Source organism: Schistocerca nitens, chromosome 1 (assembly GCF_023898315.1).
Source record: "Schistocerca nitens isolate TAMUIC-IGC-003100 chromosome 1, iqSchNite1.1, whole genome shotgun sequence".
Classification (NCBI taxonomy): domain Eukaryota; kingdom Metazoa; phylum Arthropoda; class Insecta; order Orthoptera; family Acrididae; genus Schistocerca; species Schistocerca nitens.
Window position 1 is genome coordinate 922759682 of NC_064614.1, and position 15556 is coordinate 922775237.

General features: G+C 40.3%; 1 protein-coding gene across 1 annotated transcript in view; it reads left to right on the top strand.

Annotated features, from left to right (window-relative positions):
- Window positions 1–11869: 11869 nt before the first annotated feature.
- Window positions 11870–15556, top strand: part of LOC126192643 (ribosomal RNA processing protein 36 homolog) — an 88597-nt gene continuing 84910 nt past the window's right edge. Inside the window, exon 1 of the mRNA XM_049932618.1 lies at window positions 11870–12022. Coding sequence (XP_049788575.1) covers window positions 11993–12022 — 30 coding nt within the window. The 5' untranslated portion in view covers window positions 11870–11992. The remainder of the gene's footprint in view (window positions 12023–15556) is intronic.

Below are 15556 nucleotides of genomic sequence, written 5' to 3' on the forward strand. Positions count from 1 at the left end.
AACTAAACTGTAAATACACACTAAAGATTGTACAACAAAATGTATAGTCATTGATTAACAAAAAGCTGAAGAAATAAATGTACTCCTTAACAGTAAATGAAAGATGTTACATTTTTTGTTTTTTGTTTTTGTGAAGATTGGCAACAAGATGAGTATTTTTATCACTTAAAAATAATAGATTTTAAGTTTGCAAACTGCTTTTGTAGAATGTGGTCAAATGGGGAGGAACTTGTATATATGCAAAAGAAAATGTAGATTATACGACTATAGCCTCTGTATGCAAACTAGATTGTGAAAGGGACTTTGAAATTTCTACTGTTGAATTAGTGTTCGAAAAACTATTATTTATGTGTGTACAGATCTCCTGTTAACAATATAAGCGCTTTTTTTCAAACAACTGGGCCTTGCTTTAGGTGAACTCAAGATTACTGGAAAATGGAAATGCCATGTGGCTAGGGCCTCCCGGTGGGTAGACTGTTCGCCTGGTGCAAATCTTTCGAGTTGACGCCACCTCAGCAACTTGCATGTCGATTGGGATGAAATGACGATGATATGGACAACACAGAACCCTGTCCATGAGCAGAGGAAATCTCCGACCCAGCCGGCAATCGAACCTGGGCCGTTAGGCACGATAATCTGTCGCGCTTACCACTCAGCTACCAGAGGCAGACATTACTGGGAAAACAGTTCATATACTGATTGATTTTTATTTGGCCCCATTTGATTGCATTTGCAATATAAGACAGGTCAACTTAAACCTATCTTCTTGCAATATTTAACTTATTTATTACAATTTAATACATTAAAGTGGCAAACCTTACAATAATGTTGCATACATTTTTCACCCATATTTTAGGTCCTGTAAATTATTTACATACTATGTTATACTCATATTTACATTTTTCTCTCAGTAGTCATGTTTTCAAGTTATTTACATCTAATAGGTTCAATTAGTTACAGTACCCCTATAACAGGAATAGCAGCATTTTTCATTCATTGATACATATACTCTTCTGCACTACAAAATTCTTTTTCCATTAAATAATCGTTTAAAAGTTTTTTGGAATGTCGTTTTGCTCACATTGTCATGCGAGCTCTTTGGAAGGCACTTTATGAGTTTGACACCTGAGTATCGAGGATCTTTTTCAGTAACTCTGTGTCAGTGTTGTAAACTTCTCAGCTGGCCTTTATTTCTTATTTCATATGTATGAATGTCTGCATTTCTTTCTAGTGCTGCATTTCCTTTTATTAATGATATTATTGCTTTGTAAATGTATAGAGATGGAAATATCAGTATTTTTAGACTATGGAAAACAGTTCTAAATGAGTGTCTTTGTTTCTTGTTCAAGATGGTCGAAACAGCTTTTTTTGCAATGTAAATATTCTTTTTGTATTTTTGTTGCTGGAATTTCCCCAAACAGTAATTCCATATTGTAGGTATGGCTCAAATAGAGCATGGTACACTGTACATAGGAGCTCCTTGTTGACATAATGTGCAAGTTGTTTCATAACAAATATTCCAGTGCTTAATTTACAGCAAACTTCATCTACATGTCATCTATATGTTGACTCCAATGGAGCTTTTTGTCAACTGTAATCCGCAAAAAAATTAATAGTGTAACTTCTTCCAGTCTTGTTTCGTCTATGAATATATCTATGTATTCTTCCTTTCCCCTATTTGTGAACACCAGGAACATAGCCTTTAAAATTAATGCTACGGTCGCAGGTTCGAATCCCGCCTCAGGCATGGATGTGTGTGATGTCCTTAGGTTAGTTAGGTTTAAGTAGTTCTAAGTTCTGGGGGACTGATGACCACAGCAGTTGAGTCCCATAGTGCTCAGAGCCATTTCTTTAAAATTAAGTCATTTAGTATAAGCCACTGTGCTCAGTTATTTATTCACATAAATGCACTTCTTTCCAGTGCGTCCAGATTTTTTTCTGCATTCATTAGTGTCATGTCATCTGCACATAGTCTTTCTTTATCTTTCTCACTGTCATCAATATTGTTTACAAATAGGTTGAACAGAAGTGGGCCAAGGACAGATTCTTGAGGCACTCCGTACTTAATATTTCCGATTTCAGATCTGCATCCTGTTTATGTTTCCACATACTGCTTTCTGTTGCTGATGTGTGATTTTATCCACTTGACTGCATGTCCACAAATAAACCTATATATTTATTATGTTTTAATCTACACAAAAAAGAACTTACGTAAAGTAAAATGCAGGGCAAATATACATTGTTACAACACTAGGACAAACAGCTGTATCTATACGCCCTACCACAGACTGTCAAAATCAGTTAACAGTTATGAACTTACGGGCCACAAATTATTTAACAAACTTCCACAAGCTGTACAAAATTTACCAGAGCAACAATACAAACAAACACCTTATGACTGGTTAGTTGTAAACCCATTCTACAATATAAAGGATTTCATGACCTGTGACATTAAACTGTAACGCTAATAACAACTCTGTTCTTTTATAGCATGTACTGTATTGTATTATGTGTATAATTATTATTATTACCATAGCTTTCAAGTTTTTCAGTAAGTGTAGTATGGGTAATTGCGTCAAACGCTTTAGACAAATCCAGAAACATAGCAGACACAGAGTTTCTTTTGTCTACTGCATCTGTAACAGATTCTGTAAGGACTGAGATGGTACTTTCTGTATATTTCCCTTTTTGGAAACCATGTTGTGCTGGAATCACAATACTGTGTTTCTCCAGGAATGTGGTCAACCTACTATGCCTGAGTATCTCTAGTATTTTTGAGAAACCAGACACTGGTCTGTAGTTATTTTGATCCTTTTTGTCTCCTTTCTTAAATATCTTAAATATTGGTGCTACTCTGCTTACTTTTAATTTTTCTGGAAATACTCCTCCTCTAAATGACCAGTTTGCAATGTCCAAAAGAGGTTTGGTTATTTCTTCATTGACATGTTTTATTACGTAATTTGATACTTCATCATCTCCTGCAGACTTTTTCGGTTTTAATTTCTGGATTATTTTTATGAGTTATGTTTTTGTCACTGGTTCCTGGAACATTGAGAGGGATGGTTGGCAAGTGTTTTAGCATGCTTCAACCACTGATGATTTGTTTTCCCTTTTTAATATTGTACAACATCTATAATGTTGTTGATTGCATATTAGGAGTTTTTGTCTCATCTGCAACTATGTTGTCATCAATTCTCATTGATTTAATAAAATCGTTTTTTTACACTTTTTTGGCTATATCTTTCACTGTTGATTATATCCCATGTTGTTTTACTTTTTTGGTTTGAATTTGCTATGCCTCTGTTTACTGAAATGTCTTTTGTTTCTCTTATTAATTGCCTGTACTTCTTCTGATACTGTTTATATGTCTCTGTAGTCTGTGCTTGTCTGAGTTCCTTCACTCTAGTCCTGAGTTCAATTATTTCTTTTGTAAACCATTTCTTACTGTAACCCTGCTTTTTCTAATACGCTACTTTCGGGAATATTACATGAAAGTGATGCATTAGTGTGTTAAGAAATGTATCATACTTCTCATTTGTACCTTGTATTTGTATTGTTTCCATTCTTCTTTCCTCAGTATTGTTTCGAAAATGTTCACGTTTTGTACATTGATAAACCTGACATCTTTCTTATCTTGCATTTCTTTGGTTTTCGAGCTCCTATTTATGTGGATGTGAATTGTTAACCCTTGATGGCCAAAGATTGCTGTCTGTAGAACTTTTGTTTCACATTTACTATTTTCAGTATTTGTGATTATGTTGTCAATGATGGTCTGACTGGTCAATCACTCCTGTACGTACATCTATTATTGTTTTCATCTACATCTGCATGGATACTCCTCAAATCACATTTAAGTGCCTGGCAGAGGGTTCATCGAACCACCTTCATAAGTTTCTATTATTCCAATCTCGCATAGCGCACAGAAAGAATGAACACGTATATCTTTCCGTACGAGCTCTGATTTCCCTTATTTTATCGTGGTGATCATTCCTCCCTATGTAGGTCGGTGTCAACAAAATACACTCCTGGAAATTGAAATAAGAACACCGTGAATTCATTGTCCCAGGAAGGGGAAACTTTATTGACACATTCCTGGGGTCAGATACATCACATGATCACACTGACAGAACCACAGGCACATAGACACAGGCAACAGAGCATGCACAATGTCGGCACTAGTACAGTGTATATCCACCTTTCGCAGCAATGCAGGCTGCTATTCTCCCATGGAGACGATCGTAGAGATGCTGGATGTAGTCCTGTGGAACGGCTTGCCATGCCATTTCCACCTGGCGCCTCAGTTGGACCAGCGTTCGTGCTGGACGTGCAGACCGCGTGAGACGACGCTTCATCCAGTCCCAAACATGCTCAATGGGGGACAGATCCGGAGATCTTGCTGGCCAGGGTAGTTGACTTACACCTTCTAGAGCACGTTGGGTGGCACGGGATACATGCGGACGTGCATTGTCCTGTTGGAACAGCAAGTTCCCTTGCCGGTCTAGGAATGGTAGAACGATGGGTTCGATGACGGTTTGGATGTACCGTGCACTATTCAGTGTCCCCTCAACGATCACCAGTGGTGTACGGCCAGTGTAGGAGATCGCTCCCCACACCATGATGCCAGGTGTTGGCCCTGTGTGCCTCGGTCGTATGCAGTCCTGATTGTGGCGCTCACCTGCACGGCGCCAAACACGCATACGACCATCATTGGCACCAAGGCAGAAGCGACTCTCATCGCTGAAGACGACACGTCTCCATTCGTCCCTCCATTCACGCCTGTCGCGACACCACTGGAGGCGGGCTGCACGATGTTGGGGCGTGAGCGGAAGACGGCCTAACGGTGTGCGGGAGCGTAGCCCAACTTCATGGAGACGGTTGCGAATGGTCCTCGCCGATACCCCAGGAGCAACAGTGTCCCTAATTTGCTGGGAAGTGGCGGTGCGGTCCCCTACGGCACTGCGTAGGAGCCTACGGTCTTGGCGTGCATCCGTGCGTCGCTGCGGTCCGGTCCCAGGTCGACGGGCACGTCCACCTTCCGCCGACCACTGGCGACAACATCGATGTACTGTGGAGACCTCACGCCCCACGTGTTGAGCAATTCGGCGGTACGTCCACCCGGCCTCCCGCATGCCCACTATACGCCCTCGCTCAAAGTCCGTCAACTGCACATACGGTTCACGTCCACGCTGTCGCGGCATGCTACCAGTGTTAAAGACTGCGATGGAGCTCCGTATGCCACAGCAAACTGGCGGACACTGACGGCGGCGGTGCACAAATGCTGCGCAGCTAGCGCCATTCGACGGCCAACACCGCGGTTCCTGGTGTGTCCGCTGTGCCGTGCGTGTGATCATTGCTTGTACAGCCCTCTCGCAGTGTCCGGAGCAAGTATGGTGGGTCTGACACACCGGTGTCAATGTGTTCTTTTTTCCATTTCCAGGAGTGTATTTTCGCATTCGGAGGAGGAAGTTGGTGATTGGAATTTCGTGAGAAGATTCCTTCGCAACGAAAAATGCCTTTCTTTTAATGATGTCCAGCTTAAATCCTGTATCATTTCTGTGACACTCTCTCCCATATTTCGCGATAATACAAAACATGCTGCCTTTCATTGAACTTTTTCGATCTACTCTGTCAGTCCTATCTGGTAAGTATCCCACACCATACAGCAATATTCTAAAAGAGGACGGACAAGCGTAGTGTAGGCAGTTTCCTTAGTAAGTCTGTTACACTTTCTCAGTGTCCTACCAATAAAACACAGTCTTTCGTTAGCCTTGGCTCAAATGGTTCAAATGGCTCTGAGCACTATTGGACGTTAGCCTTTCTCACAACATTTTCTTTGTGTTCCTTCCAATTTAAGTCGTTCCTAATTGTAATACCTAGGTATTTAGTTGAATTTACGGCTTTTATATTAGACTGATTTATCGTGTAACCGAAGTTTAACGAGTTTTTTTAGGACTCATGTGGATGACCTCTCACTTTTCGTTATTTAAGATTAGCTGCCACTTTTTGCACTATTCAGATATCTTTTCTAAATCGTTTTGCAGTTTGTTTTGATTTTCTGATGACTTTATTAGTCGATAAACGACAGCGTCATCTGCAAACAACCGAAGAGAGCTGCTCAGATTGTCTCCCAAATAGTTTATATAGATAAGGAACAGCAAAGGGCCTATAACACTACCTTGGGGAACGCCGGAAATCACTTCTGTTTTACTCGATGACTTTCTGTCAATTACTACAACTGTGACCTCTCTGACAGGAAATCACAAATCCAGTCACATAACTGAGACGATATTCCATAAGCACGCAATTTCATTACAAGCTGCTTGTATGGTACCGTGTCAAAAGCCTTCTGGAAATCCAGAAGTATGGAATCAATCTGAAATCCCTTGCCAATAGCACTCAACACTTCATGTGAATAAAGAGCTAGTTGTGTTTCACAGGAACGATATTTTCTAAACCCATGTTGACTGTGTGCCAGGAGACAGTTTTCTTCGAGGTAATTCATAATGTTTGAACACAATATATGTTGCAGAATCCTGATGCATATCGACGTTAGCGATCTGGGCATGTAATTTAGCGGATTACTCCTACCTTTCTTGAATATTGGTGTGACCTGTGCAACTTTCCAGTCTTTGGGCACGGATCTATCGCCGAGCGAACGGTTATATATGATTGTTGAGTATGGAGCTAATGCATCAGCATGCTAATTGGTATACAGTCTGGACCGGAAGACTTGGTTTTATTAAGTGATTTAAGTTGCTTCACAACTCCGAGGATATTTACTTCTACGTTACTCAAGTTGACAGCTGTTCTCGATTCTAATTCTGGAATATTTGGTTCAAATGGCTCTGAGCACTATGCGACTTAACTTCTGAGGTCATCAGTCGCCTAGAACTTAGAACTAATTAAACGTAACTAACCTAAGGACATCACACGCATCCACGCCCGAGGCAGGATTCGAACCTGCGACCGTAGCGGTCGCTCGGTTCCGAACTGTAGCGCCTAGAACCGCACGGCCACTCCCGCCGGCTCTGGAATATTTACTTCGTCTTTTTTTGTGAAGGCATTTTGGAAGGCTGATTTTAGTAACTTTGCTTTGGCAGCACTGTCTTCGACAGTACCTACATTTCTATCGCGCAGAGAAGGCATTGATTGTTTCTTGCCACTAACATACAACTTCACATATGACCAGAATCTCTTTGGATTTTCTGCCAGGTTTCGAGACAAAGTTTCGTTGTGGAAACTGTTATAAGCATCTCGCATTGAATTCCACGCTAAATTTCGAGCTTCTGTAACAGATTGCCAATATCGGGGATTTTGCGTCTGTTTAAATTTGGCATGTTTGTTTCGTTGTTTCTGCAACAGTGTTCTAACCATTTTGTGTACCAAGGAGGAACAACTCCGTCGTTTGTTAATTTATTCGGTATAAATCTCTCAATTGCTGCCGATACTATTTCTTTGAATTTAAGCCACATCTGGTCTACACTTTGTAATGAGTGGAGACTGTCTCTCAGGAAGGCGTCAAGTGAATTTCTATCTGATTTTATGAATAGGTATATTTTTCGAGGATTTGGGAATTACAATATTCAATATCGCTACGACAACCCTGTGTTCACTAATCCCTGAATCGGTTTTGATGCTCGTTATTAACTTTAGGATTATTTGTTGCTAAGAGGTCAAGTGTGTTTTCACAACCGTTTACTATTCGAGTAGGCTCATGAACTAACTGCTCGAAATAATTTTCAGAGAATGCGTTAGCTCAATTTCAGATGATATTTTATCCATACTTCCGGACTTGAACATGTATTTTCGCCAACATATCGAGGGTAAATTAAAGTCACCACCAACTATTATCGAATGGGTCAGGTAATGTATTTCAAAATCAAACTCAATTTTTCATTGAACCTTTCAGCAACTGTTTCATCTGAATTGGAAGGTCGGTAAAAAGGTCCAATTATTATTTTATTCCAGTTTCCAACAACGTCCTCTGCCCATACTAACTCACAGGAAATATCTACTTCAATTTCGCGACAAGTTAAACTACTTCTGACTGCAACAAACATGCCACCGTCAACCATGTTTAGCCTATCCTTTCGGAACACTGTTAGGTTATTCGCAAAAATTTCAGCTGAGCTTATATCCGGCTTTAGCTAGCTTTCAGTGCCTATAACGATTTAAGCATCAGTGCTTTGTATTAGCGCTTGGAGCTCTGGTACTTTCGCAACACAGCTATGACAATTTACAACTGTTATACCAATGGGTCCTGTATCTACTTTCTTCCTGTGTTCAGCCTGCACCCTTTCTGACTGAAGCCCTTCTTGTGTTTTCCTGAGGACCTCTTACCCACAAAACCGCCCATTCCATGCCACACACGCCCTGCTACCCGTGTAGCCGCCTCCTGCGTATAGTAGACACCTGATCTATTCAGTGGAACCTGAAACCCAACCACCCTTTCGCGCAAGTCGAGGAATTTGCAGCCTACACAGTAGCAGAACCGTCTGAACCTCTGATTCAGACCCACCACTCGGCTCTGTACCAGAGGTCCGCAGTCAGTCTTGTCGACTGTGTTGCAAATGGTTAGCTCTGCTTTCATCTTGCAAGCAAGACTGGCAGCCTTTACCACTTCTGTTAGCCGCTCGAAACCAGAGAGAATCTCTTCTGATCCAAAGTGACATGCATCATTGGTACTGACGTGAGAAACCACCTGCAGTTAGCTGCACCCTCTGCTCTTCATGGCATCCGGGAAGACCCTTTCCACATCTTGAATGACTCCACCCGGTAAGTGCACGGAGAGCACATTGATTTTCTTACCCTTCTTGTCAGCCAAGTCCATAAGGGGCCCCATAATGCGCATAACGTGGAGCTCCCAACTACCAATAATCCCAATCCCACCCTCTGCAATTGCCCGAATCATGTAGGCAGAGAGGTTTCTTCTGAAACAGGACAGGCGACAGTATCTGGCTCAGCGACAGTATAATAATAAGAATGTCGTGTGACAAGGGCCTCCTGTCGGGGAGACCACTCGCCTGGTGCAAGTCTTTCGATTTGACGCCACTTCGGCGATTTGCGCGTCGATGGGGATGAAATGATGATGATTAGGACTTCACCATACCCAGTCCCTGAGTGGAGAAAATCTCCGACCCAGCCAGGAATTGAACCCTGTCCCTTAGGATTGACAGTCTGTTGCGCTGACCACTCAGCTACTCAGGGTGGACTCATTGACAGTGTCAGCCAAAGAACAGCACCTGTAAGCTGTTTGTCAGACAAACCGCCTGTGAAGTCTTTCGCCGCCTGCTTCGCCCTGGGGCGACAACCCACTCGACCACAGGTGAGGGATCAGCCTCAGTGCGAGCAGTAACTGAATTGGCCACTGGTGAGGACCGACTGGAGGGCTCGAAAGTGCTGGACGTCCGTTGGATCCCCATGGCCGGTCCACAACAGTGGTGCCGATCCGCTGCAGCCTCAAGCTGTGTAACCGAAACCATCACAGCCTGAAGCTGAGAGCGAAATGTCACCAACTCGGTTCGCATCCGCACACAGCAATCATAGTCCCTGTCCATACTGAAGACCTTGGAAAACTAAACTATGCAGATAAACGGATTATCGGCATGTGCTGAGCAACTCTACTGTATATCCTGACGAAAACGCAGGAACTGTGTCTAATAGTACGCAGATATTCAAAAACATAACTACTGAAGCATACTAAATAATTCGCCCCTGATTATGAACTTGTAATATGTCACAAAATCGGTTTACCTTCTGACGCCAATGAAAACGCCAGTGGCTATTAGATATTAAATTTACACGCAGAAACTCAAGAAACTAAACTATTAAAGCATACAGATAATATAATAAAATTCGCTCCTGGTTAGGACCTCGTAAATGTCACAAAAGCGGTTTCTTCCCTGTTGCTGCATGTGTCTAGATTGGCTGCTACTGCCTGTCTTACACTGTAATAATGTCTCTATCAATTTTTGTTTTGGTTTTGATGCTGTACCCATATCTGTGTTATAGTCTTCACACATTACATCTTTCATCTTAATCTCCAGTAATAATTTTTCCAGTTTTTTCAGAAATGTTGCAATATTACCACTTGGGGACCAGTATTCACAGATAATTCTGAGCTCTTGACTCATTACGCCAGTAATTTCAAAATCTTTTTCAATGCAAGCTGGAAGGTTTACATATTTACAGTATTCATTATCTTGTAGACTTCCAATTTTCTTCTTGAATACAGCAACACCTCCTCCTTTTTGTTTTGACTTACAGGTATAGTCAATCAAATAATAGTTTTTATTATTAGGCTGCTAAGTTCTGGTACTGTGTGGAGATTTTAATGTTGATTTTCTGAGCCATAGCCTTCACAGAGAAATGTTCTTAAATATTGGAGCCTAATAATAACTGTCTAAATGTTATCTCTCCAACACATGTAACAAAAAGTAGCGGCACTCTCCTGGATCAAGTATGTATAAACATGGATGTGCGTACGTTAGAAATCTTTGAGATCAGTTGCAGTGACCACCTTTCGTAATTATTAACAATACCTGTAAATCTCATTTCAAACAATATGCAAAATATGATCCATAAAAGGGGTTATAGTTAGAGAAATATTGGACACTTCAAGTATCTAAAAACTGAACAATCTTGCAGAGAAGTATATGACACCTTTATTACCAATGATGAGGCGGAGGATGATGATGATGTTTGGTTTGTGGGCGCTCATCTGCGTGCATCAGCACCTGTACATATTTCGAATCTGTACACAGTCCAATCTGGCCACTTTTCGTAAATGGTGATGGAATGATGAGTGCAACACAAACACCCAATCCTGGGGCAAAGAAAACCCCAACCCAGCTGAGAATCGAACATGGGACCCCATGATCCAGAGGTAGCAAAACTAGCTACTAGACCATGAGGTGCAGACGTATTGCCAATGAGAAGATGGAAACATTTTTGAACATTTCCAAGGATAATGTTGATACAGCTTTTCCAAAAGGAAAGTGACTCCCAGAAGGACAGTCAGATTTAAAATGTGGATTACATCAGGCATTAGAGTGTCTTGTAATATGAAGTGGGAACTTTTTCTGCTCTCAAAAACTGACAGCAGTCCAGAATTTCTTAGTTATTTAAAAAAAATACAAGTTAGTTTTGAAACGTCTCATAAAAAGGCAGAATTAAGGAAAATGACAAGTGAAATCATCCATGAAAACTAAGTTGATGATTTTTAAATGCTGCTTCAGTTCACAACACTTTACCACACAATATTGATCAACAACAGACGTTATGAAGTCTACTCTAGCCACTAATACACTTTATCTGTGTTAGTTCCCATAGTACACTGAGATTTTTTGTGTCACGTTTGTTATCTCATAATCTCGCTTACACAGTTCAGTACCTGGGTGTAGACTACGTGACTTGACGTAACGTCCAGTACGACGCTGATGGTGACGTTACTTGACGGCTCGTTGACGACTAGTGTCGTAGAAGGTGATTCCAGGTGACGTGTCTTGTTAATCGGTCTAGTAAGAGGAGATGATTATTTTTGGACATATTTTCAGTTCTTATGAGAACACTTACCCCAAACAGATCGTAAGATATCACACGGAAAGAAATTAACGGCCGCCTGGATCCAAGAGGTCGGGGAAGAAAGGAATGTTTCTCAGAAGACTTTAAAACAAGAAGAATGTACAATTCTACTCATTGGAGTAAGTGAAAACTCATAAATTTCATCGAAATCTGTCGGCCCTCGTGGGTAATGTGGCAACATCGGTGGAAGGAATGGGTCCAACTCATAGACCATAACGATGGTCTATGGGTAGTGCTTTTCATAACATAGAGAACACTATCTATGGGTCAAGTATTCGAACATCCTTGGAAGTGTAGCAAAATATCTCTGCTGTGTTTTGTATACAATACGCTCTCGAAAGAGCATGTTTAACGTTAGTCTGTTTTTGACTTGTAAAGTGTCTTCTGATTGTAGTTCTGTTGGGGCGAGATGGAGGAAGCAGAGGAGGAAAATACAAGGGTGATTTGCTTTATTCGTATTTCCTACATTGTATATATATATATATATATATATATATATATATATATATATATATATATATATATATATATATATCCTATCTCTTACAGTCTGAAAAAAAGGCAAAATGTAGTTCACAAACAGATGATATATTAGCTGAATAAAGTTTTAATTTACGCACGAGTACCCATATAACAGCAGTTGTATAAATGTAACGAAACGGTCATTTTAGTGTCTCATGTTAAGATACAGAATTTGAAAGTAGTCGCGAGTTTGATTTTATTTGCTCTTTAAATTACACTTTGTGCAGTTGTGTATTGGTAACATACGACCAGTCATTATTCTTATACATTATAGGATTCCGACATATAATAGTCCGCACAATATGCACGTTTATTACATCGAATGTCCGTCAACACTTTTGATGATTTACTGTACATATGGAGGTTTTGTAAGCTCTGATGATATTGCTAACGCATGGTGATATTTTTCGCAGTTGTGGCAAAATTATGTATTCATGAGTTGCATGCCAGACAACTAACATCAGCGCGTTGATTACACATATACTCTTAGATGGAGCTTCAGTATATTCGTTTTACACGCTAAATTTGTTCACTTTTGCAGTGCACATCCTTCCCAGTGTTGATGCTTTATAGATTTGTTGACAGTTGTTGTATTGATTCTTAAGTACTGATTTTCATTTTCATAAGTGAACAATATATATGAAAGACACCACAATTATTTACTGTTTCTTGCGTGGTGTGTGTGAATGGTCGCCTTGGTTTTAGTTTTGTGGGATCTTTGAAGGCAATAACAAAGATTTAAAATTGTAATCATGGGAAATTCTTTGTGGCAGTGGTTAGAGTGGCTGTGAAAAAATTTGACTGTGTAAAAATTAGGGCTTTGTAGAGTATTACTTTTGCCCTTGTTACCGTAAAAATCGAAGTGCATTTTTAAAATAAAAATTAGAAAATTCTTTTTGTCCTTTGGTGGTGGAATTTACTCCACACTGTGACTCTATGTTGCTTGTATACAGGGTGGTCCAGGAGGATGGTCACTATTCAGGAGGATAATAGGAACGGTCATTTGATCCAAAACATTCTAGTAAACATGGGCTCGAAAATGGATACCTAAAGAGCTATGAGGATGTCTTCATCTTTGATACTGTGAAACAAATCTCTTCTGCTGCAAGATGTTTGCTTTCCATATTTTGACAGGTGGTAGTATGAACGAAACAAGAAGAAATGTGTCTAATATTTATGCACTCTAAAGTGCATAGCACAAGGGCTATGAGCACTTGTCTATCTTTGCTACTGTGAAACATTTCTTCACTGAACAACTGCTCATACTTCTTAGGTAGGCATTTTTGAGCCTATGTTTACTAGAAAATTTATTCTTGTTTTGGTCCATACTACTTCCTCCAAAAGCATTTCACCTCATAATGTTAGACACGTCTTCATATGCAATCATTGCTTGATTTTAAAATCTTAAAAAATAACTCAGCAAGCTAAGCTGTTTGTAAAATATTAGAACATGGAAATTAAGCATGGAAATGTGCCTTACACCGCTACCTGATGCCTGTATATCTCTCTTTATGTTGGATCCCAGAATTTTACAACGGGTGGGTACCAGCTGTATTGGATGGTGGTTTTGTGGATAACTTCTGCTAGTCTTCTTGTAGACAATGTTACACATGGGTCCTTCTGACCCATGGGCACAGTTTTTTGTTTGATGGATCGAAAAGTTCTAACACAGATACAAGTTTTTTATACAGTTTGATTGGAATTCCTTCAAGATCTGGAGCTTTGTCCAAATTTAGCTGTTTCACCATGTCCCTGAGTGTCTATGTCATTTATCTTTTCAGTTGTATGAGGAATAAAGAGGGGCAGTATTCTCGAATTTTGCATTATAAAGGAACATTTTAAAGTGAAGATTGGCATTTCTACTTTTGTTTTTCCACTCTCAATTTCATTTACTTGACACAACATTTGATCCCACTGACAGCTTTTATATATGAGCAGAATTTCTTTGTCTTCTGTGAGAGATTGTTCGATAAGATGCAGCTACAGTGCCCATTGAATGTTTCACATATTGTCCTTTGGACAAATAAATTTGTTTGATTTTGCATCTCTCTATTTACAGCCTCTTGCTTTGTTTTACACCTATTGTGTAGTATTGTGTTGACTGCACATGATGAGACTGAATGCAGCCTTGTGGCACTGCATGCTTATAACATGCTAAGAAAAGTCCGCAACTGGAACAGAGATTAATGGAGAAACATTCTAGTGATGATGTGAGCTACAAGGAAGGAAAATCCGTTGATTTAAATGACTTTGAGATATGGCAGATTTGTATGACCCAGCACCTCGACCAACTGTCTTGGAAACTGTGAGGCTACATGGCTGTTTGCATGCTACTATTGTGAACGTTTGTGGAAAGTGGTTAAAGGATGGTGAAACCGCAAGTAGGAAGCAAGATGTTGGAGGTCTGTGCCCCATACTATAACGTGGAGGCTTAAAAACTCGTAAGTGCCAGATGTGACGAAAACGTGATGAAAACATATAATTACAGTTAGCTCAGGATCATCGAGATTAGACTCTGGGTCAATGGAAACATTTCACCAGGTCGTGCGAATCATCTTTCTTGCTACACCAGGTTGGTGATCATCCAGGCAAATGGCTGCATGAAATGTGTATCTTGTCAGAGTTGCACGTCAGTGGGGGTAGTATTATGCTATGGGGGACATTTGCCTGGTCTTTCATAGGACCTGTGGTAGTGACTGAAGACACCATGAGAGATGTGGACTACATGAACAGCTGTCCTCCTTTACATGTACATCTTTACCAGTTCACTGAAACTGAAAGTTTTATTTTTGTTTTTATTGCTCTTGATTGGCTAAAAATAGCAAATGAATGTAACTTCATGGTGCTTGTGTTGTTGAAAAATGAGACTGTGAAGGACATACTGCATCACTAAGTTTTCTATTGCATTCGTCTGTGTGTAACTAGCAGGCGATTGAAATGGACAGAGTTAGTGCATATCCCACCAATTGTGCAATGTGGTCCATCATTCAGTCTGAAACGAATTACATGGGATAAATGTGTGAGAATGGTGTGGTATCAAAAATTTGTTGTGAGGCTCGCATGAAACCCCAAAGGTCAGCCCAAAACAAACGGTGCATAATGATTACTGAAGGACACATCCTCCTTCATGACAATGACCAACCACATTCTGTGAATCAAACAAAAGAAAATTGCATACTTTTTGACTTCGAGAGTTTTCAGAGTTCTACCTATGGTCCAGATTTGGCACCAATCAACTTTCACCTGTTCCCAAATATGCAGGTCTGGCTGGCTAATCAGCACTTCATGACCAACAATGAACTCAAGGAAAGTTTCTACAACTGTCTGAAGCACCAGGTGGCACTCTTCTGCAGGAAGGGAAGCTGACTTCATAGTAAGAGACGTTTTCCAATTGAGTAGTGAATATTTTGAGAAGTAGTATAAGTGTGGATTGTGTATAAAAAAAATAATT